This window comes from Phocoena phocoena, chromosome 3 (genome assembly GCF_963924675.1).
Source record: "Phocoena phocoena chromosome 3, mPhoPho1.1, whole genome shotgun sequence".
NCBI classification, from domain to species: Eukaryota; Metazoa; Chordata; class Mammalia; order Artiodactyla; family Phocoenidae; genus Phocoena; species Phocoena phocoena.
In genome coordinates, this window is record NC_089221.1 from 148452507 (window position 1) to 148476039 (window position 23533).

General features: G+C 51.9%; 1 protein-coding gene across 1 annotated transcript in view; it reads right to left on the bottom strand.

The window, feature by feature from the left end:
- STK10 (serine/threonine kinase 10) overlaps positions 1–23533 on the bottom strand; it is a 118563-nt gene that overhangs the window by 30674 nt on the left and 64356 nt on the right. The window contains exons 5-11 of the mRNA XM_065873917.1: positions 18553–18625; positions 17387–17581; positions 16721–16802; positions 8644–8778; positions 7234–7779; positions 4393–4523; positions 55–178 (exon numbers count right to left, since the gene is read on the bottom strand). Of these exons, the coding sequence (XP_065729989.1) occupies positions 55–178; positions 4393–4523; positions 7234–7779; positions 8644–8778; positions 16721–16802; positions 17387–17581; positions 18553–18625 (1286 nt within the window). The remainder of the gene's footprint in view (positions 1–54; positions 179–4392; positions 4524–7233; positions 7780–8643; positions 8779–16720; positions 16803–17386; positions 17582–18552; positions 18626–23533) is intronic.

Sequence of the window (23533 nt, forward strand, 5' to 3'; positions counted from 1 at the left end):
AAGAAAACATGGAAGCAAGAAGCCCTACAGGGACCCATCTTTTCTCACGCTCACATTGATTTCTTGTTCAAAACGCTTGTGCATCTGCTCCAGCTGCAGCTCATGCTTGCTGCTCAGCTGGGTCTGGTTCCGATGCTCTTCTTTCTGGAGCAGCCGAAGTTCTCGGAGTTCCTGGCGCCTGAAGGGTGGAAGGATGTGGACATTTCCGTCAGAAAGTGCCCTCAGTGATCATATAACTCCTAGCTAGGGACACTGAAGGCTGGGGCGTGGAGAGGCGTCACACAAGACTGGGGGAGAGGCAGGACGCGAACTTAGAACTCAGACTTTACTGGACATTTATGGACGGGCAAAACATTAATAATTTTAATATATAAAGGGTGCTTCCGAATCCATAAGAAAAACAGGAATATTCTAATTTTAAAAAGCGGCACAGAACACGGACAGACCTGAAACAAAAGACAAAATCTTTAAATTAGCTCGGAGATACTGAATTACATGGGAAAAAAAAAAATCTATGAAAAAATGCAGCAATTCTTTATGAACAGATAGGGATGGATCCCTGAATGAAAAAAGCAAGGTGTTGAAGAGTGTGGGTCTCTTATGCTACCTACCACCTGGGTGAAAAACAAAAAGGACCCTGTATGTGTGTGCGCATGTGTATGTGTGCGTTTACTTTCCTATTTAAACACTGAGTGTTTCTGGAAGGATTACACTGTAAAATATTAACACAAGGAGGGGAGCTGGATGGCTGGCAGAAAAGTGAGAGAGGGAAATTTTTCGCTGTTTACCCTCTTTTTCTTGTCGAGATTTGAACCACGATATTACCTATTCAAAATGTAAATACAATAAAAATTTGACCCCAACCACACAGTGTACCTTCATTTGGTAACATACCTATTGTCACTGTGTGTATGTGTGTACACAGAAAAAATACTGGTGGGATAAACCCCACCAATTGTGTTTCTTTCTGGGCAAGTCCATTAAAAATTGATACGTATCATTTATGGAATCAGAAATTAAAATGATGCAGAAAGAACTTGGGCCTCCTGACTGTGAACAGCGTCTGCAGCCTGTACCATGGCCACCCCCGCTGTGGGGCTTTCCTCACAGCTCTGAGTGGAACAGCTGCAGGAGAGGCCTGCACGCTCTCAGGGGTCGGGGGGCCTTATTTGAATCTTAGCTCAGCTCACTTTCCCTTAGGCAGTCGCTCAGTCTGTGCAGGCTCTGTTCCTGCATCTGTAAAATGGGGAGATAATCTTTACCTCTCAGGTTCTTTAAGGTTACATGAGATGATACCTGTAGTGTCTGTCTGGCACATGGCAATCACTCCCCAAGTGGTAACTTCTCGAATGATAACGAGAAGAAGAGGTAAAGGCTGCCCAGTCTCTGGGAAAAGCCAGAAATGCTTTCTAGAGGCACAGAAGAAAGCTTCCTCGGGAGCCTCTGCGTTTGGGAAGAGAGGAGGCAGGAGGTGATTGCTGAGAGCTGACAAAGAGAGGGAGACCCTGACACAAGAGAGACTAAGGCTCAGAGAACAACTGACCAAAAAACGAACAGAGAAGGAGGTAAGCAGCCAGGTTCTGACGTTTCCTCCTTGACCAACCTGAGTTCTCACAAGGGAAAGGCAGGCAGACACAGGCTTAAGAAGGAAAGAACCAGCAATTTTAGGCAAAACCAGAAGGAACTCTGACCTAGCAGCCTCAATCTGTGAGAGCAACTATCCGGTGACACCATTCAAAAGCCTACGTGTCACCCAATCCTCCGGAAATGCTAGGATGCAGGTACGACCAGGGACGTGGGCCAGAGCCCGCCACAGCTTGCAGCCTGGCGGCCTGGCCACATTGACAGGACGTGCAGACCTTCAGACCACAGCAGGCAAACAAGCAAAGCCTTGTTCTCTCACTGTGAGCACCTCTTCTCCACCGCGGCTAAATCTCACCTTCCAAACCTAAGTGGCACCCACTCCTCTGCTTGGGAGGAAGGTGGAGGCCCAGTGCCAGGGCCAGAGGCATCGCTTCTAGACAGGGTGTGCTGGGTCTGGAATTTCAACCCCAGGAACCTGAACTGCCCAGAGACGAGGTGATGGAAAGGAAACTGAGCCCTTGGTGTCTGAAGAGTGAGGAGTACAGGTCACCTCCGAGGTGACCATTAAAACAGAAGGTGGCGTCATCGTCCAAGAGCAACCACACCCACCCCTCCCCCAGCCTCAAGCCTCTCCAGCGCACATAGATGAGGACACCAGTGTGTGCGTGCGTGCGTGCGTGCGTGTGTGTGCACGCATATGCATGCACGCAGAAACTCCACCAATGAAAAGTCTGCCTCTCACCCCCCTGGCTCCTAGAGGGCAGAAATGCCCCCAGCCATCCAAAACTGTTTATGTTTGGCTTTGGGATGTCTATGCTTTTCTTTTTTTTTCTCTCCTTTTTATTTTATTTATTTATTTTTACATCTTTATTGGAGAATAATTGCTTTACAATAGTGTGTTAGTTTCTGCTGTATAACAAAGTGAATCAGCTATACGTATACATATATCCCCATATCCCCTCCCTCTTGCGTCTCCCTCCCACCCTCCCTATCCCACCCCTCTAGGAAAATCAGGCCTTGTTTCTTTTTTTTTTTTTTTTTTTTTTAATATTTATTTACTTATTTTCGGCACGCATGTGGTATCTAGTTCCCCGACCAGGGATTGAACCCGGGCCCCCTGCATTGGGAGTGTGAAGTCTTAAACACTGGACCACCAGGGAAGTCCCTGTGCTTTTTAAAGATATGAATGTGTTTGATATGATATGTTACAAATCAATCATGAATTTAGCCTTCAAAGGCCTGGCCTCAAGGGAGATTCGTGGGTCCAAGGCCTCCCTCCCTAACTGCAAAGCCCCTCACCCCCACCCCTGGCAGCCCCCCAGCAAGCTTCCTCGTCCAGTGGAAGCTGGGTAGAATCCTCACACAGACAGAGCTTCTCACCTGGATGACCTGAGGCAGGTAAGTTCCCACCAAGAAACAGTTTCCTAGGGCTTCCCTGGTGGCGCAGTGGTTGAGAATCTGCCTGCTAATGCAAGGGACACGGGTTCGAGCCCTGGTCTGGGAGGATCCCACATGCCGCGGAGCAACTGGGCCCATGAGCCACAACTACTGAGCCTGCGCGTCTGGAGCCTGTGCCCCGCAACAAGAGAGGCCGTGATAGTGAGCCGCCCATGCACCGCGATGAAGAGTGGCCCCTGCTCACCGCAACTAGAGAAAGCCCTCGCACAGAAACGAAGACCCAACACCGCAAAAATAAATAAATTAATAAACTCTACCTTAAAAAAAAAAAGTTAAAAAAAAAAAAAGAAAAGAAACAGTTTCCTAATTTACAGAACGGCCGAGATAGGGTCTCCCTGAGGAGGGCTGTCAGGGCGCCTTAAAAGTGCAAAGACAGTTCCTAGCAAACAGCTTTGCCTAACACCCTCCTCCCCACACCAATCCCTTCCAGTTTCATGGGGTTTGCCTCCAAAATGCATGCTGCATCCAACCACTTCTTCCCTCTGTCTGGCCACCATCCTGGCCGGGGTCTCCCTGGATCCCTGCATCAGTCCTGCCCCACCTCTACGCCCAGATTCATACGGCAGCGGAGCTGGCTTTCTAAAGGGATGTTACCGCTGGTCACTCTCCACCTGCTTCACTCCAGCTACACTGGGGATGAAATCCACACTCTTCCACCCCTGCCCACGGGCCAACATGACCTTGGCCCTGCACGTCCTGGGACGGCTCCCCATCCTTTCCCTCCCACCTTACACTCCACACTCCAGCCCTGCCCTCTCAGGTCCCTAAACAAGCCACGCGGTCAACCCTCAGGCCTTGGCCTCGCAGGTCCCTCCGTGATCCCCCGGCTCTGCTCGTGGCCAGCTCCTCTCAACCTCCTGGCTCTGGCTCAGGGGATTTCCCACAGAGCGGCGTCCCCGACCCCGGCCCAGGGGCTCACTATCCTTTCACCCATATTATTCCCTTCACAGCATGTACCACAGTTGGGAATTATCTTGTGTGCTGTTTGTTGGCCCATGAGGTGTAAGTTTTACAAAGGCAACAGCCTCAACTACCTGGGTCACCACCATGTCCCCCAACCTGCTGGGGGGTATGGATACATGGGTGAATGGCTGGCTGGCTGGAGGGGAGGGTGGAGGGCTGGGTAGGTGGGTAGGTGATGGATGGGTGGGTGGATGGATTGGTGGATGAGGGGGTTGGGTGGGTTAGAGAATGCAGGATCTCAGGCAAAGCCAGCTTCCTTCTGTGTCCCTGATCCCACACTTGATGCTGTAGACAGACAAACAGCTCTTGCACCAGGAGGACCCACGCCCATCCCTCTCACCGCATCCCCACTCTCTCACCACCATCAGCGGCCCTTCCCGGGCTTACCTGAGAAATCTCATCTCCTCGTCCTTCTTCTCATCGTCACTGATGATCTTGGAGGTGGTGATGCTCACCTCCACGCCATCCACCACAAACTTGCGTGTCCTCTTGAGGGTCTTATTGTGCAGCCTCGAGTTCTGGCCAGGGCAGATCATCAGGCAAAGCTCAGCATCACAGCTAAGAATCCACGGGTGACACAGAGGGTGCAGTCCACAGCCCTCCTGGCCCCAGAGCCTCAGCCCCATCCAGGTAGGAGGCGACTGTCCATTGTCCCCCTCTTGCCTCAAGCTTTTCAATGGGCGGGGTGGGGGTGGGGGGGCTGAGTGTCTGACGCTGGGCCCTTTCCTCTCCCTGATCTCGCCCTTCAGACACGGCCCATCCCCTGCTCGCTGGCTGCCAGCACTCTCTCACACACAAGACGCGGCGTCAGAAAGAGCGAGCTGGCTTCCAATCTTCCCTCTACCACCTACTGGCTCTGTGACCCTGGGCAAGTCCCTTGTCCTCTCCGAGCCTCAGCTTCCTCGACCTGTCAGAGGAGGTTCCAAAGGTGCGATGGTGGCGGGGCATACACCACCACCCGGCTCGTGGCAAGGGTTCAACACTTGGTATTTATTTTTGATACTTATTATTGCAGACCACGATCTCTTTATCCTCAATGCCAAAACCCAAAGAGCCCGGAAAACCGGAGTTCATAACTGCTTTGGCAGCCAAATCTGACCTGACCTGAATTTCACAGGAGGCCATGCCCATCCGGAGCCACCATGAGATTATTCATAATCTTTATCTTTACTTTTCCCTACGAATAAGCATGCCTTTCACGTGTGGTTGCTTACACAGTGCTGCCAGAACTCCTCCAGGAGGAGTTAAGGGTATTTAAATACCCTTTGAAGGTCCTCCATCCTGATTCGGATGAGGCCCGTGGGCCTGCACGGAAGTCATCACGACCCCTCCCCTGCGACCTCTCACTGGTTTCCGAGGCCCTTCCTGGTGCAGTCCAGGCCGGCCTTTCCGAGGGCCTGCCAGCCTGAGAGTGAAGGGAGAGCCAGGGTGGCGCCCAGCAGGAGGCCTCTGCCCTCAAAGTCCACGCTGACCCCCGTGCCCGTTCAGTCGAGCCCAGCAGGCTGCCCTTGGCCCTGAGGCCTGGGTTCCCCTCCCCTGCAGGCTCCCACCTCTTCCCATAGCACCTCGCCCAGGAGCTCTGGATGCTATGGGCCCTGAAAGGTCACCCTGCAGCCCATCACCCTACAGCATCCAGCTCACGTGTCCCAGGACTCAGTTCAAGGTGAGCCAGGCTAGCAACCAGAAATGCAGGCTGGCTGGAGATGGCGGGGGGAGGAAGGAGGCCTGCGTGCAGCCCTCACACTAGAGCTGCTCCTGGTCACAGGGCCTCCGCCTGGGGGTAACAGGCTCCCCGTCAAGCCAAGGGTGCTGACGCAGCCGTGGACTCTTATCAGAAGAGCCTCGTTCCCTGACTCACTGCCAGCCCGTCAGCAAAGGATGTTCTCAATACCCTTGAGAAGAGGTGGGGACCCGGCTGTGGGTGGGTCAACCTTTATTTAAAAGAAAAAAAAAAAATTACTGTTTTCTTTTTAACCCTTAGTGTCTTTTTAAGAAGAGAAGGGACAGACCCCCTATCCTAAGGAAGATGATTATACATCAAAGCTGCTGCCATCTCTGCTTGTCCTGGTGACCTGTTAAAACTGTGCTTTCGGGCTTCCCTGGTGGCGCAGTGGTTGAGAGTCCGCCTGCCGATGCGGGGGACGCGGGTTCGTGCCCCGGTCCGGGAAGATCCCACATGCCGTGGAGCGGCTGGGCCCGTGAGCCATGGCCGCTGAGCCTGCGCCTCCGGAGCCTGTGCTCTGCAACGGGGGAGGCCACAGCAGTGAGAGGCCTGCGTACCGCAAAAAAAAAAAAAAAAAAAAAAAAAAAACTGTGCTTTCTTTCTGTTCCCAAAGCTAACTGTGCTGGCTGACTGCCTCTCCTTTGGCTCCCTTTCATTTGGCCAATGTTTTTGAGTCTCTGCTGTGTCATTTTCACCAAGTTAAGTGACAGAAGGAAAAAACAAAAAAGATGCAGAACCTTCCGTAAATTCAGCCTTGGTTGGGGATGAGGTCCTCAGTGTGGCCAACCAGGTGACCCACAGTGAGTTCACGAAGATCTCACGATTTGTGAGATGGGCAGGGGATGCGGTCTGCCCTTCCTGAGGACAAGCAGGCCAAAGCTCCCACCGCGAGGGCAGAATGGCATGTGGGATTCAGAGCTCAGAGTCTGGAGTCTGACCAGCTCCCCACCTCCCACCTGAGCCTCTGTTTGCTGGGCTGTACTTTGGGATGATTGAAGGCGCCACATCTGTGGTTGCTTTTAAGCATTTTGCAGTACAGGCCCCGTGCTGAGCTCTCAAGTGCAGTGGCTGCTGTCATTCACAATGCTACCTCCAGCAGAACAGCCACGAGCCAGGAGGAAGCCTCGAGCCCACTCCCTTTAACTGAATCAGTCGGCAGCTGGACCACACGGCTGATCTCCAAGTCAGAGAACTTTCGCTTCTAGAATTGTCTCTCCCCCATTTTAGCAGGGCCTTTAACCAAACCCAATTTAAATGGAAACCCCAACTGAAATTAAAACCCAAACCAATTAATTGCCTGACGTGACTAAATCCCAGACCGAACTCAGATATTTGGGGGTTTAACTATGAATCAGACGGAGAGCTCTTGAAAGAAAGAGCGGTCTCATGAACTACTTATAATGGAAGGCAGCCACCATATGCCTTCAAACACCAAAACCGGGCAACAACACATTCTGCAGTGCTTCCTGCTCCAAGCCTGAGGCACGAGGGGCAGCATTAGTTACCTTGATAGACAGAGAGCCCGTCTCTCTGTTCAGGGACAGGTCGGCTGAGAGGGAGGCGCCATAGTCCATGCTCTCGGAGGTGGAGATGCTGGCACAGTCTGAGTCCCTCTTGGAAGGGCCTAGAGCCGCCTGGGCAGGGAGCTCCAGGCTGCCGTTGGCCAGCTTTTCGCCACCCAAGGTCTCCAGGGCGCTGCTGTTGGGACGGCTCTGGCTTGCTTTCTGGGACCTGCTGGCTGTTGGACTGAGGTCCCCACCCTGGTCAGTGGCTTGCTTCTCCTCGGATACCTGAATCCTGGCATCCATGGACACCGGTCGGGACTTCCGGAGGGGCACGGGCACTGCTAGGCCGTTCTCATTTCCAGGGGCCACATCTGGGGGGCTGCTGGCTTGGAGGGATGTGTCCCCAGAGGGTTGGTTGGGCCCATTCACAATGTCCTGAGGCTGGCTAGGTGGCAGTGGGGTCAAAGATGATTCTTTGAGAAGCTTGTCAGCATCGAGGCTCAGCTGACTCACCTCAGAGGATTCCCGAGTGTGGTTCCCCAGAGGCTAGGAGAAAAAAAAAAAACATAGTCAAGGCCATGCTACTGTGTGTCCGAGGCAAGAGTCAGAGACGCAGTGAGGTCAGAAAGTCAGACACCCACAAGGTGAAGTGGGCCAGGGAGGTACAATAGGTATCCCTCTCTAGTAGGCCACAGTCCCCCCCACTCCTTATTGCCTAACTAACAATCAAATTATTGTACTACTTGCTTTGAGGAACAGGTATTCCTCCTAGGAGTGGAGGCAACCGTGGCCAGCTAGATAGCTCATGCCCTGTCGCAAGGGGGCAGTGGCTACTCCGTTCCAGCCAATTGTGACAACATGGGAAAATGGGTCCCCTGTGTCCAGACCCTCCAATTTTCCAAGGCAAGCTCAAATCTGGACTTGTACATGACATCTCCCAATTTTTAGATGGTAACTAACTCAAATTTTAAAAAAAAATCACAGAAAGGCCAAGCCAAACCTATCCAGGGGCTAGATTCAGACTATTAGCCACTTTTTTTGTTTTTTGTTTTTTAGAGCTTTTCAGGGGTAGAAAGTACTGGAAATGTTGCTATCGAGAAATACTGTGAATAGTTGCTGTTGTGAAACGCAGTGAGAGGCCCCCGCACAGCAAAAAAAAAAAAAAAAACATCTGATTCCTGGTCTTCCCTGAAAATGTACAGGATTTGGTCAACACGCCCTGCTGCCTCATCCCAGCCTACGTGCGATCTTACGTAACTGGTGGCGTGGGGGCCTGTGACCTCTGAGCTGGGGATAAACAGAAGGGAACCCTTCCTGCACCGCCGGGCCCCTCCCACACCAGTCAAGGCCTGCGGGGATCCCACCCCTCCCGCACGCCCCCGCCCCCTCCCCGCTTCCTCCAGGCCTTACAGAGGTGGCATCCACCGAGTCCTCCTCTTCCGCCTCATCCCGGCCGTCTTCAATCTCCTCCATCACTTCAGCCTTGGCCTCGGCCACCAGTTCCCGCAGAGCCTTGTTGCTGGTGATGCTGCTGACGAAGGGATGCTGAGGGGGGGCAAGACAGCTGGATCAGAACCACTGTGGGCTGGGGGGTGAGGAGGGGCAGCCAAGGCTGGGGGAGGCGATCCCCCAGGCGGAGAAGGCCAGCGGCATCCCTGAGCGAAACGTGAACGTGAACTTGGTCAGGCAGACCCAGAGGCAGCTCAGAAAGTCCTGTGTGTGGTGGAAAGTGAGCCAGCTCTGCCACTCACCAGCTGTGTGACACCGAGCAAGTCCCCTTCCCTCTCTGAGCTACAGGCTTCTTTCTCACCTTTGAAGTGGAGACAATAATGCCAGACCCACAGGGAAGGCATGAGGATGGAATGAGATCACGTGCAGGGAAGAGCTTAGCCCGAAGCGGGAGCAGAAGTAATGTTTCAGGAGGTTTGTTTGTTAATTCACTTTTTTAAAAGGTTTTCATATACGGTTTAAAAAATATAATAGATACAGTATATACATGCGTATACACACATATACTTTATTGAAGAATTACTTACACACAGTAAAGTTCACACATCATTAAGCTCAGGGACTATTTCCATACGTACACACCTGGTGTAACCACCACCCAGCTTAAGACACAGACCATTTCCATCACCTCGAGAAGGTCCCCATTCCCTGTACAGTCAACCTCACTCCCCACAGCCACCCAGCTCCAGAGACTAGGTTTGCCTTCTCTTTAACTTCATCTGAACAGAATCACAGAGTTCGTATCCTTTTGTGGTTGGCTTTCTTCACTCAACGCAAGTTGAGCTGAGACTATGAGATTCGCCCACCCTGTTGCATACGTCGGTAAACTCTTCCCTTTTGATTCCCGTGCGGTATTCTACCACGTGACTCTGTCACGGTTTGTTTATTCTTCCCGCTGTTGCTGGCCATTTGTATTGTTTCCCACTTGGGGCAACTATTAATAAAGCTGCTATGAGCACGCTCGTATAGGTCTCAGGGTGGATGTGTGTGTTTGCAAAATCTCGAGGCCAAGCAGTGTACGTTCTATTCCTAGGTGTTCACAGAAATGCCACATCTTTAAAAAGTGAAGGCTCTTTCACGGACCTTGGAAAACACCAAAGCTTTTAAGACCTCAGCAGATGGTAAATCAGCCCGAAGATCTCCCTGGTACAAGTCTGTCTCTGAGCATCTTGTCCCCAGCACCAGGTTGTGGACAGGGACAAGGGATTCCTCAATTCCCCACACCCACTTAGAAAGGCATTGGCAGGGGCAGGGTGGGGCGGTTGTTAGGTTGGAATTTGCTCATTTGAAATGCGCAGGAAGGCTCTGATGAAATTCACTGTTTTTACTGTCAGTTATCAGAGGAGGAACAGTGTCAACAAGATTGCAGGGAAGTATTTAAATGACTAAAGAGAATAAATTTTCTTGAAAACACCTTGAAAACACATTCACACCTGATAGGTCCACTACAAATCATTCCTATCTGCTTGTTCATTCTGATCTGTTTAGTACATTTGTGGAAGGCCAGAGGCAACACCCTATTCAACCTGGGTACCCCACTCTGCACACGGGAAAGCAATACACCTCACTCCTTTTAAAGAGCCCTGTCATTCAGATCTTCCTAAGCCAGCCTGACTTTCTCTAGTTAGTCCAAACTAGTAAAGACGTGAAGAATTTTATTTCTTATCTTTCTCTCCCACACCCCCCCCCACCCCATTCATTCGTTGATTCATGCCTGAGCCCCATGTTGAGGCCAGTGATGTGCCAGGTGCTGAAATAAGGCCGAACAAGGAGACAGGCAAGCTCCCTGGCCTCGGGGGCTCGCAGCTGAGCGGGAAAGACAATGGGTACGTAACCAAACGACAAGATCATTTTTCAGATCAGGTAATAGGATAGGCTGGAGGAACATGGGCCTGGATTGGTGCAGTGGATGGGTGGCCGGAGAGTCTGCCTAGGTCTTTGGGCAGAGGGCCCTCCTTGGAGGTGACATTCAAGCTGAGCCCTGAGGGATGTGAAGGGGCTGGCCAGAGAAAGATCTGGGCACAGAGAATTCCACGCAGGGGGAGCAGCAAGTACAAGGGCTGCAGTGATATAAAGAGTAACCCTTTGAAGGTATCACTCTGGCCACCGTGTGGCTCCAAAAGGTCTTGAAATGGATATTAATAAGGAGGTACTAATTGTGAGAGGCAGGAGAGTACAGCACTGAAGATTGCTGGCTCTAGACTCGAGAGCCAGGCTGCCTGGAATAAAATCCCACTTCCAGCAACTCGGGCAAGTCACTCAACCTCTCTGAGCCTCCGTTTGCTCATCTGTATACTGGGAACAATAGTATGGCTGTTCTAAGCATTGTAGTAAGAGCTCAAAATACAGCAGCCGTCATCTGTATCATCACCACCGCCACCGTCATCACCACCATCACTACTGCCTCTGCCATCACCATGCCTACCATTACCACCACTGCCACTGCGATCATCACCACCATCACCAGCAGGAGAACCACAGTCAGAGAAGCCTTTAGCACCAGTCTGCACTCCCAGCCACTCCCAGCCCCTCCTGCAGCCCCGGAGTGCAGCTTTTTGGAACTGAAGGTAAGAATCAGATCCCAAAGCTTCCCGAGCTTCGCATTGCACAACCTCGCACCCGTGAACTGGAGCAAGAAGCCACGGGACACTTCACTGCAGCTGCTGAAGCAGCTGTGGCAGAAACAAATAATGCAAACACAGGCTTCTGGAAATACCAGGTTTTCATCGGGTCATATCACATATTGACCAAATTAGTGACTCTTCAGCTTGGCCAGGAGCCTTGCTTTCCTGAGGCTGAACATCTTCCGCATGGCCTCCCTTGAGCAGCCCGGGGTCTTTAGGAAGCGGAAGGGGAGGCATGGGGAAGAAAGCCTCTGACAGAGGGGCAGGTGAGCAGGGCCATTCCCCTGTACGCCAAGGTCCTGGAATCCCCGGGCAAGAGGGGCTGGCAGATGCGGCAGGCCCTCCTGTGTCTGATTAGGCCCGGAACACTGTTCTGTAAACTGCTCTGGGACACAAAGCACAGACCACCTCCTCCACTGCATCAGCTCTGTTACTTCCAGGGTTGTGTTTAGAAAAGACGTTTCAACCGCCAAGCTGCCAAGAGGCCCATTAGAGACAAAGCCCAGCACAGAAGGGTACGGGGCCTTCCCCGGTGGCCAGTGCACTGTGCACCTCCACAGGGACAGGCTGGTCTGGGCACATGGGTCCCTAGAAAGGTGCTCGGTCAACCCCGTGGAAGACCCAGATCAGAGGGAAACTCAGCCGACCGCTCCTTCAGGAAGAGGAAAAGCTGTTCTGTACTATCTCTGCAGGGAGCCAGCCCCAAGGTGCCACAGAGCTCGCCAGCTGGCACCCACCCTCTGGCCAGGACCTCTCCTGCCATCTACCCAGTCATCCTTCCCAAGAACTTGAGCCTAGTTTTCCTCCGTGTGCTTACAAACCATCAGCCGGGATGTCCCACACTCCAAGACTGGCTTTAGAAAATGCCTAATAACACTTCCAAGTTTTCAGGTGTCAGCATCTTTCCTTCAGTCCTCCTTCCCTCCCTCCTAACTTTATTCCATCTCTCTTTCTTTCCTTCATTCATTCAGAGAGGCAACTTACTAGAGTGGTCAAAAGAACAGGCTCTGGAACCAGATGACCAGGATCAGAAATCAGCTCTGTCGCTTACACACTGTGTGACTTTGTGCAGGCTACTTAGCCTCTCTGTGCTTCAGTTTTATCATCTGTTTGACAGAGATCCAAACAGTACCTATTTCATAGGGTTGTCTTGAGGATTAAATTAGCTAACATTTGCTAAGCATTTAGAATAGAACCTGGCATGGAGAAGAGGTTACATAACATTTAGTTAAGTAAAAATAAGTAAACGTATTTAACGAAGGCCCTCTCCATACCAGGCACTATTCTGGATGACTGGGGCACATCAGTGAAAGCAAAAACGAAAACGAAGACAAAAACAAAGACGGCTGTCCCCAGGGAGCTGACATGCTAGTCAGGGAGATCAACGATAAACTTAATAAACATGTAAGTTATATGCTATAAGTGCTATGTGCCATGGAAGAATCAAAAGTAGGGCAGGGGAGGAAGAATTAGGAATGTGAGGGTGCAGTAGGTTTTAAACAGGGTACTTGGTACAGAGGCCTCACTGAGAAGCTGCCATTTGAGCAATGACTTGAAGAGAAAGAGTCAGCCATGGAGGTGTCTAGGGGAAGAGCATCCCTGGCATAGTGGACAGGCAGTGCAAAGGCCCTGAGGCTGGAGTGTCTGAAGAGTAGCAAGGAGGCTGGTTGGCTGGGGAAGAGTGAGGGGACAAGAGGAAGAGAAGTCTGAGGAGTCAAGGTGGGGCGGGCAGACCTTGCAGGACCTTGCAGGTCACTGAGACTGTGGATTTTACCCTGAGTAAGATGGGAGCCATTAAGGGGCTCTGGACTCAGGAGGTATAGGAGCTGACTTATGTTTTTCCCTCTGGCTGCAATGGAGGTGGTGAGAAGTGGCTGGATCCTGGGCATGTTCTGAAGCCAGGGACAACAGGATTCCCCGGTGGAATGGATACAGAGTGTGTGAGAAAGAGAGGGGTTAAGGATGCTTGCGAGGTTTGGGGCCAGACTGCTGGCAAGGTGGGGCTGCCATCGAATGAGACAGGAAAGCCATCGCTAGAGCATACTTGGGGAAAGATGGGGGCGCTCGGTTGCGGACGTGTTAAGTTTGAGATATCTACGGACACCTAAAGGGGTGGAGGGTAAACAGCCAGATACAAGGGCCTGTGGGCGAGGAGGACAGTCCGGGCTGCAGGCAGAAATGCGGGAGTCATGGCAAACAGACGAGCCCGTCAAGGTGACGGAGATGGAGGAAAAGGCCCTGGCACACTTCACGTTAATGAGCTGGAGAAACAGAAGGCCAAGGAGACAGACGAGTGGCCAGTGAGAAGGAAGGAAACCAAGAGAGCGTGGAGACCTGACATCAGGCGTTGACAGCCAAGGGGAAGAGGGTCGCCTGTGGCTCTGCTGAGTCCAGCAAGACCAGCACCGAGGCCTGAGCTGACCACGAAGTCCAGAAGGTACCAATGACCTTGACAAGAATGCTGGGCTAGAACGGGGTGGGTTGAAGAGCAAATTCAACACGTGCACGCTGCGCACCGGATGTGTGACAGCCATGATGCTGAAGACAGCGGCTGGGTACAGAATCGCATCCACTCACACACTTCCGTGATGCAAGCACGACCCTCCCACAGAGGAGGAAACTGAGGCTCAGAGTGAGGACCGCTCGGGCTTCAGGAGGGCGAGCCTGATTTCCGAGACTGGGTTACCACCAAGTGATACGGTCCCAACAAAATATCCATGCGAGCGAATGAATGGATCATAAACCAGCGGGGGCATAAGTCAGTCAGCTGAAGGCGGGATGCAGGGCAAAAGGAGGGGCCAGGAGGAACGTGGGGGCCGCAGGCAGATGTGAGGCTCTGGAGGGTGTGCTGGCAAGTCAAGGTCTGCGCTTCCCTGTGGCCACTCCAAGTCAGGTGACCTCTGCAGGCCACTTCCCTGCCCTGAGCCTCAGGGTCCTCACCTAAGGCGGTAACGATGCCCCACCCTCCCTAACTCAGAGACGAAACAGGCACGTGGAAAAAACTGACGGCAGCCTAAGCTCTGAAAGGAGCTTTCTTTGTCTGGAGGGATCTCTACTTTCTTCTGCAACCTTTCTGTCTCAGTGAAGAGTCCTCTGACAGGACGTTTTTTTTCTCCACTATGGAACGGAAATTCCTGTCTCTGGCTGAGGCTCCTGGGCAGTCACGAGGGGATGAGGGACAGCTGGTCTCTTCCTGGCAGCATATCCTGGAGGCCGGATGTATCAGGCCAGGGGGTGCCTGCTCACGGGAAACAATTGGCCCCAGGAGCTTGGAGCTTTTGTATCTGACAGTGACAGCAGGCCCACGCACCCCCACCCCTGGTTGGCCTGGTCCAGTCCCTTGCCGACGCCACCCACCAAGCACCGCAATACCCCGAAAAGAAGGCCTCTGGGAACTCCAGCCGTGTGCTTTCAAATGCAGTGCAGAAATCTACAAGGAACAATCACGAGCCCCAGCAGACAGACCCCATTCTGCATCGCCGCTTATTTCCATTGTTTACTAATTCAGTTCAATGCATCAGCTATTCACTGCGCACAGCACTTAACAACTAAGCTAAGCGCTTTACAGTGTCTCCTCACTCAACCCTGTAAGGGGGGCCTGGCTATCATCCTCACTTCAGAGTGAGAACAGGGTCACAGAGAGGTTAAGCCCCCTGAGCAGGGTCTCACAGCCAGTAAGTGGCAGAGCTGGGATTTGAACCCAGGACTTTCCAACCCCAGTCCCACACTGAATCACTGTGCTACACACCCCAGAGAGATGCACTGTGGCCCAGAGTGCCAACCACAGCCCCAGCACCTGGTGCACAGTTAAGTCGGTGCTTGGGAGAAGCGGCTGAATGTGAAGAAAGACTCGAGTGCATGGTGGAGCGTCGGGCCCCCTTTGCTCCCACAACACGAAGGGGGAAGGACCAGAGTGGACAGGCCACATCACCCAGGCCCACTTCCTCTCCCTCTCCCAACAGCATTGGTGGCCCGGGGAGTGGGATCAGCCGCGCTAGAGACACCGGGTGTTTCCAAACATAGCTGCAAACACTCCAACCCTCACCCCGCCAGGACACGAGGCATCGGCCCGGGACAAGGGCAGCTCGCAGCTACCTCCAATATTTCAAAGAGGTTCAAGGAAACAGTCATCCACTTCCCCACCTGGAGGCCGTTCCGCCGGCTAAGGGGATGCTCCCTGAGACAGCTGTCATCCTGGCTGGTCTTGGAGATTCCACACCCAACAGCCAGAGGGAGCCTTGTAAGTGTAAGTCAGATGGTGTCTCCCTCCTCCAAACCCTCACGGGTGCGCCATCACACACAGGGTGAAGCCTGCATCCTCCCGAGGTCCTGCATGACCCACCATGACCTGGTCCCCCTCCTCTTTGAAAGGCCTGCTTCCACCGTTGGTCTTTCTCCAGGAACTTGGATTTGGGAAGGGTTCCCCCCATTAACTGATAAGAGGGACCAGCTCTGCCTGAACTGCTAGCGACGTGGCCCATGCTGAACGCCTGCCAGACGTCTGCAGTCTGGAACGCTGCCCGTGCCAGGCAGAGGCTGCCCACGTGGCCAGCCCCCAGTGAAACCCTGGGCCCCGAGCTCTCCAACACGCTTCCCAGGTAAACAACACCTCACACGTGTCACCACAACGTACAGCTGGGGGAACTAAGCACAGACCGTGTGACTCCACTGGAAGGGGACTCTGGAAGCTCCTGCCTGGCTTCCCTCAGGTGCCTTTTCCTCTGTATCTTTTTGCTGTAGTAAGTCATAGTGGAGAGTACGACTAGGTGCTGCGTCCCGAGTGTCCTCTTAGGGAAGCACTGAACCCGGGGGTGGGCACGCCCCCGTACCGCTCCGATCTCATCTCCAGCCCTGCCCCCCTCCTCACCCCGGCTCCTGCACCCTGGCCCCCCGGCTCTCCCGGCTGTATCGATCGTGCCCCCATCCTAGGCCTTCACCCCTGCTCCTCAGCACCATGTGCCTGGCCCCCTGTGTCTGTGCACAGAGCCCCTTGTGTCCTCCTTTTATAGGAGAGCAACCAGGCCCCCCTCCCCTGTGCTGTTCTCTTTTCCTCCACAGCCCTGCTCTCCACCTGCCACGTACACTATCTGCCCATCAGCTGCCTGTCTCCCCCACTGGAAGGTAAGCTCCTTGAGGACAGGAGTCTGGGGGCTCCCTTACCACAGCCAGCCCTCCCCGCACAAGGGCCGGCACGTGGCAGGTGCTCAGGGAATGTCGGCCAATGAGTGAACAGCTGTGCACACCATGGCCTGGGCCGGGGGAGGACGAACCCAGCTTCCAGGTCACGAGTGATCTGTCCACAGGAAGGGCTGGGCAGAGGGACAGGCAGCCACCCAGGAGAGGGGACCACTCACCTCCAGGAGCTGTGCAGCGCTGGGCCGGGTCTCCGGGTTCTTATCCAGGGCCGTCTTCAGGAAGTCTCGGAACTCCGCAGACCTGGGAGGACAGACAGGTAAGCTGGGAGCGGGCGAAAGCCGAGAAAACTCCCCACCATCACTGACTCCACTCTCCCGGGAGGCGTGTGCTTCCCAAACACGCCCTTCAAAGGACAAAGGGCGCCTTTATAAGCTACATGGCAGAGGCGACGGGGCCTTCAAGATGCCCTTCTCGTCACAGACATCACCAACAGAGAGGATGTGGAAATCAGAGGAGCAGGGACTTGCCCGAGGGCACACAGTGAAACACAGCAGTGCTGGGGTTCGAGCCCCAATTCCCAGCCCAGGGCTGTGCCACGTGGCTGCTGGGGCTCATGTGGGCTCTTACTCCTGCAGTGGGATCCGGCTTATCTGGGTTACCCATTCTCTCTGATGGAGAGCCCATGTCCACAGCACAGAGGGAGGAAAGAGCCAGGAGGGTCCAGGGAGCTCAGAGAGGCCTGCAGACCCCCAGGCCCAACCGCTCCCCAACTGCAGAGCCCAGCAGCAACGGCAGAGCCCTGGCACCCCGCATCCCCCCACCCCGCGTCCCAGGCCCGCTGGCCGTCCAGCAAACACCCTCAGGCAGGCCTCCTGGCCACTTACCACTTAGAAGGCGTGAGTAGCGTGGGAGGGTCTGACTTGGCAATCTTGAGCAGGACCCGCATGGGGTTGAGCTCGTGATGTGGGGGCTCGATCTGGGCCATCTCAATCAGAGTGATGCCCAGGGACCAGATGTCGGCTTTGTAGTCATATGGGGTGTCCTTCATGGTCTCACACATCACCACCTCGGGGGCCATCCTGAACCAACCAAGGGACAACAGAGGGCTCAGATCCTGGCCTCCACAGGCGCTTCTCAGAGACTCAGGGTCAAGGACCAGCACAAGCCAACATCAGGGGGTTGGCAGCACTCCCGAGTCATGATTTTCATTCCTTTCCATCCCACTGTCTTTCTTAGGACCGTTTTCTCACACAAAGACGCCTTCCAAGCAGCTCCAATGCCCAAGTCCTGCTGCAGTTCTGATTCCTACCACGAGATGGCAGCAACAATCCAGAACACAGGGTCCTGGGGAAGGGGTGGGTGGGAGCAGTGGGGAAGGTGCCCAGGAAAAACTGGGGGCGGGAAGGAGGGTGAAGAGAACACAACGGCACAGAGAGAAGGGATGGGAGAGAAAAGGAGAAAGAGGAATAAAGGGGCAGAGAGAGAAAGAAAGAGTGAGTAATAAGCAAGAAAGGAGCCTCACTCCATGATGGGAAGTAAAACAGAAAGTAGTTAGGTGTGAAACTGAGAGAGGTTTTTTTGTTTGTTTGCTTGTTTTTAAAGTAATAGTTTTGGAAAAGAAGGAAACACAGTGGACTGGATAAGTCTGGGGAGATTTCATATAAGCACAGGAACTGAACTTGTATTGTTCATCTTCATGGCCCTAGCCCTACGCCTGGCACTCAGTCAAGAACCGTTTTTCAGGGGTGTCAGTTCTTATTAACGGAGCATTTTCTATATGCACCATCCCATTCAATCCCCACAAGAGCCCATTATGTAGGTGCTATTATACCGCTGATTTTACAGGTGAGTAAACCGAGGCACACGAAGCTGAGCAACATGGCCAAGGTCTCAGCGCTAGTGAGTGAGGGGATCTGGGCTCAGACCCAGCAGGCTGACGCAGGAGTCCCTGCCTCTGTCCTCTCTCCTCTAGACCAGCCAGAGGAACCACGGGGAGTTGGAGGTGTAGCGTTCAGTCCACCATCCCATTTCCAGAAGCTACACGACTTACCAGTAAGGCGTTCCTATGAAGGAATCTCGTTTCTGCAGAGTCTTCAGATTCTTGGCAGACACACCAAAGTCAGCTGCAAGGCAAGAATCTCAGATCGAGTACTGGATGGACATTCCTCCACCCACAGCCCTGGGGCATGGACTCAGAGACACATGTTCCAAATCAACTAACAGGATGCCATTTTCTATCTAGCAAACTAGTGATCATTAAAAAACAATAATACCTACTGCTGTAAGATGTATTGAGACATACACTTTCCTACTTGCTAATAAGAATAGAAACTGAAGGGGACTTCCCTGGTGGTCCAGTGGTTAAGCATCCACCTTCCAACGTAGGGGGTGCAGGTTCGATCCCTGGCCGAGGAACTAAGATCCTACATGCGGCGGGGCAACCAAGCCTGCACAACGCAACTAGAGAGAAGCCCGTGCGCCGCAATGATGGATCCCAGGAGCCGCAGCTAAGACCCAACACAGCCAATAAATAAATAAATAATTTTTTTTTTAAAAAGAATATAAATTGGAGAGGCTTTTAGGAAAGCAGCTTGGCAATAAATAGCAAGAACCTTTCAAATTATCCATACTCTTCTGGTGCAGTAATTCCAAATCTAGGAACCTACCTTAATGGAATAATCGGGTTTTTAAAATTTTTATTTATTTATCTTTTATTATTTTTGGCTGCATTGGGTCTTCGTTGCTGCGCGTGGGCTTTCTCTAGCTGTGGCCAGTGGGGGCTACTCTTCATTGCAGTACACGCAGGCTTCTTACTGCGGTGGCTTCTCTTGTTGCGAAGCACGGGCTCTGGGCGTGAGGGTTTCAGTAGCTGTGGCTCACAGGCTCAGTAGCTGTGGCTCGCGGGCTCCAGAGCGCAGGCTCAGTTGTTGTGGCGCACGGGCTTAGTTGCTCCGCGGCATGTGGGATCTACCTGGCCCAGGGCTCGAACCTGTGTCCCCTGCATCGGCAGGCGGATTCTTAACCACTGCGCCACCAGAGAAGCCCGAAATAATCTTAAATATTAAAAAAAATATATGCGTAACGATATTCACCGAAGTGCCATCATAATAGAGACGAGTTAAAAACAATCACAGTTGCTTGGCTTTCAGGGAGTGACTTTAAAACTTCTTGTATGCAATATATAATATATTCTATATTTTCCAAAAAGAATTTAAGGGACTCTCCTGGTGGTCCAATGGTTAAGACTCCACGGTCCCAAGGCAGGGGGCCCAGGTTCGATCCCTGGTCGGGGAACTAGACCCGCATGCATGCCGCAACTAAGAGTTCGCATGGCACAGCTAAAGGTCCCACACGCTGCAACTAAGACCTGGCACAGCCAAATAAATAAATCAGTAAATAAATATTTTTTTGAAAAGAATTTAAGATGGTGTATCAAATACACACACACACATACACACACACACACATACACACACAGAACAAGATGAACTAGGAAATTAGGAGAGGTAAGAAAGAAGGTAAAGGGTAAACAACTGAACAGATTAAGAAAAATGTGATACACACACAGTGGAATATTTTGTAGTCATTAAAGTTTTGAAGTACTTTATTCAATATTTTAATATTAAATTATACATATTAATATTAAATTTTAACATACCTTTCATAATGATAATAGATGAGGAAGGTTAAACGGTAGAAACTTCCCATTACAAAACAAATGAGTCATGGGGATGCAATGTACAGTGTGGGTAATGCAGCCAATAATCATGTAATATCTTTGTGTGGTGATAGATGGTAACTAGACTTATCATGGTGATCATTTGGTAATGTGTAGAAATATCGACTCACTATGCTGTGCACCAGAAACCAGCATAGTGTTGTCAATTATACTTCAAAACAAACAAACTCACAGAAAAATAGATCAGATGTGTAGGGGTTCGGGGGAGGGGGAATTGGATGAAGGTGGTCAAAGGTACAAACTTGCAGTTATAAGATAAATAAGTCCTGGGGGGTAATGTACAACGTGACAAATAGAATTAACACTGCTGGGTGTTATATATGAAAGTTGGTTACACAGTAAATCCTAAGAGTTCTCATCACAAGGAAAAACATTTTTCCTTTCATTTTGTAACTATACAAATGGATGTTCACTAAACTTCCTGTGATAATCACTTCATGATGTAAGTCCAATCATTATGCTGTGACCTTAAACATATACAGTGCTGTATGCCAATGATATCTCAGTAAAACTGGGAGTAAAAATAAATTAAAATTTTTAAATAACATATTTCAATATTTAATAGAATATTAAAATATTTTATTGGTATATTTATATAGGATAAATGGGAAAGGGAGAGGATGTATATTGTATGGTCAGAATTGTGCCCCACTCCCTCCCCCACAAAAGGGCAAAAATATATTTTGAATTATTGGAGGAAATGTACCAGCCTGCCTAAATGGTTGTCTGTGGGTGGTAAGACTAGACGAGGTTTCTTCTATTTTCTGAATGCCCGAAGTTTGCTGTGAGAAACGCGTATGACTTTCAGGACTAACAGAAAATCAATAAATATAATTTCCCTTTACACACACATCCACCACCACCAGTCTTGCTTCACACACCTGCTGCTAAGGGAAGAGCCCAGCGCCACGAAGAGGAATTTTCTCCAGTGCTCTGGCCTTCAGGGGCCAAGTTTCATCTTCATTAAAAACTAAACTCAGGAGGAAGCAACACCTTGAGAGAACTGTCGATGTTCAGTTTGAAGCCTGGCTTCGAGAAACTGCAAAGTTGCTATGTAACTGCTGGCCACCCCGGGAGCCTCCGCCTGGGTCTGGAAGCCACGATCGGGTGCTTTCATCAGACTCACAATTTCAAACCAGGAGGGAGCATAATGCTGAGAGACGGGCCTGAACACTAGAGAGGTGGGTTCCAGTCTTGCCCCTTCTACCGCACCAGGTTCATTCATCTATTCATTCAGGTACCATCTGGAACCACACACAGGCCCAGGGCAGAGAATACAGTGGGAAAAAAGCAAATGAAGTCCTTGCCCTCAGGCAGCTCAAAGCTTACTTGTGGAAGCAGACAGCAATCAGATAAACACAACCATGGAAAGATAGGGCTGTGGGGCTAGGAGGGTCTACAGTCATGTGACCTCAAGAGCGCAGGGAAGGGAGGACCTGGAGGAAGTGCCACCAGGCTATTCATTCATTCAACAAGCACTAACTAAACATCCCTCATGGGCCAGGCACTGTTTTAGGCACAGAGATGAACCAAAACCCCCACCCTCATTGCCTTGTTATTCTGGTGGTGGAAACAGGTTCTCCACACCACGTGATTCCTGGTAATGAGAAGGGCCATGCAGGGATAAGGCAGGGCAAAGGGACAGAGAGTGCTGGATGGATGGGCGGCTATTTTAGACAGGAGGTCAAGGTCTAGGGGAAACTATTTCCAGGCAGAGGAAGCAGGCAGGCTGGAGGGCCCAGGAGGGGCAGGGCAGCATGGCTGGAAGGGCGTGGACTTGGATAAGTGGGGAAACAGGCAGGGGCCAGGATAGTTACCAAATCTCTGACCCTCAGTTTCCCCGCCGGTGACACGGGGATGTAGAACTTCTTTGTAGGGTTGCAGTGAGAATTAAATGACACATAAAGCAAGCAGCTCCAAGCCCGGCTCTTGGTAAATGCTCTGTCACGATGGTGAATATTCCATGGGTACCTGAGCTGGCACCCTCGAGATCCTTACGTCGGGAAAAGGACGAGGCTGTACTGAGACCCCTTCCTGGGAATGGGCAGGAAAGCTGGCCTCTGAACCTCAGTCAGTGCTAACTGGACAACAGCTATCCCATCAGCTGACGACAGTGCTCACGGGACAGTCTGTCTATTGGGGTTGGGGGGGCTGTCGCCTTCCAGGGTGGGAGCAGCTACTGCTGCAGGGTGAGATGCAAAAACCAGCAAACCCAGGTGAGAAGCCAGCTCTGCTGCTGACCGCCCTGTGGCCTGGGCAAGTCATCACCCCATCACTGGGCTCCCTGGGTAAGAATGGGGAGCCAGGCTCACCTCCTTCCTGCTGGGTCCGCCTGGGCCCCACGTGGGCCTGGCTATCCTGTAAACACCAACAATGGCTGGCACGCCATTCCACGACGTCTTTGCAGGAGAGCGACTGCCTCTCAGACCCAGGGTGAGGCTTCCAGGAGGGAGGCTAGAGCTGGCCACTCCCATACCACAGCGCCCACTGGTCCCTTCCGGAGAAGGGAGAGGAAAAGCAGAAACCACCAACTTTCAAAATGACACACAGTTGGTCCCCAGGGCCCTCCCTGAAGCAAGTGCCTGCCAGCTTTTTGGGTGGCTGCTACTTCCCCTTCTGGGGACCAGCCAGGAGGGTGGGGCGGCCCCTCCCTGCAGCCCAGAACCCTCACACTGTCCCTGGGCAGCGGTGGCCACAGCCGTTTGTTCCCTGAATGGAGTTTATAAGCCATGTCCTCCGATAGGTAGGATGGCTGCCCTCAGACAATTCAAAAGCAGTCTGAGATTTTCACCAGGCAGTCTTTTCTGTTGAAAACATTCCTCCCTTCCCTTTTCCTATTTTAGAACAAGAATCAGAGACAAAGCAGCAGGCAGGTGGGGACTCCATAAATTATCATTTCCCTATGGAAAGAGGCCATTTCTGCTCTGTCCACAGCAGTATCCCAGCACCACGTCTGCCACATGAAACACTCAACAGGGCTCTCAAATGAACAATAGAATAAATGAACGGACGGAAAAAAATGACAAAACTGGGTTTTAAGAAATATGTTGGACAACAATTCTATTTCTGGAAATAAATCCCCCCCCCCCCAAACAGATTTCACATATACATGGAAGCTTCTGAAAGCATTATGCAAAAGAGTGAAAAACTGGAAAAAACCTAAGCTGTTGCTGGAGCCTGGTTGGTAGATAGTTCAGTAAATCTGGGCTCACCCGGACCATGAGATAACACGCAGCCCTTAAAAAGAACGAATTTGCCTTTGTCCACACTAACGTGGAAGTTCGTCCATAAC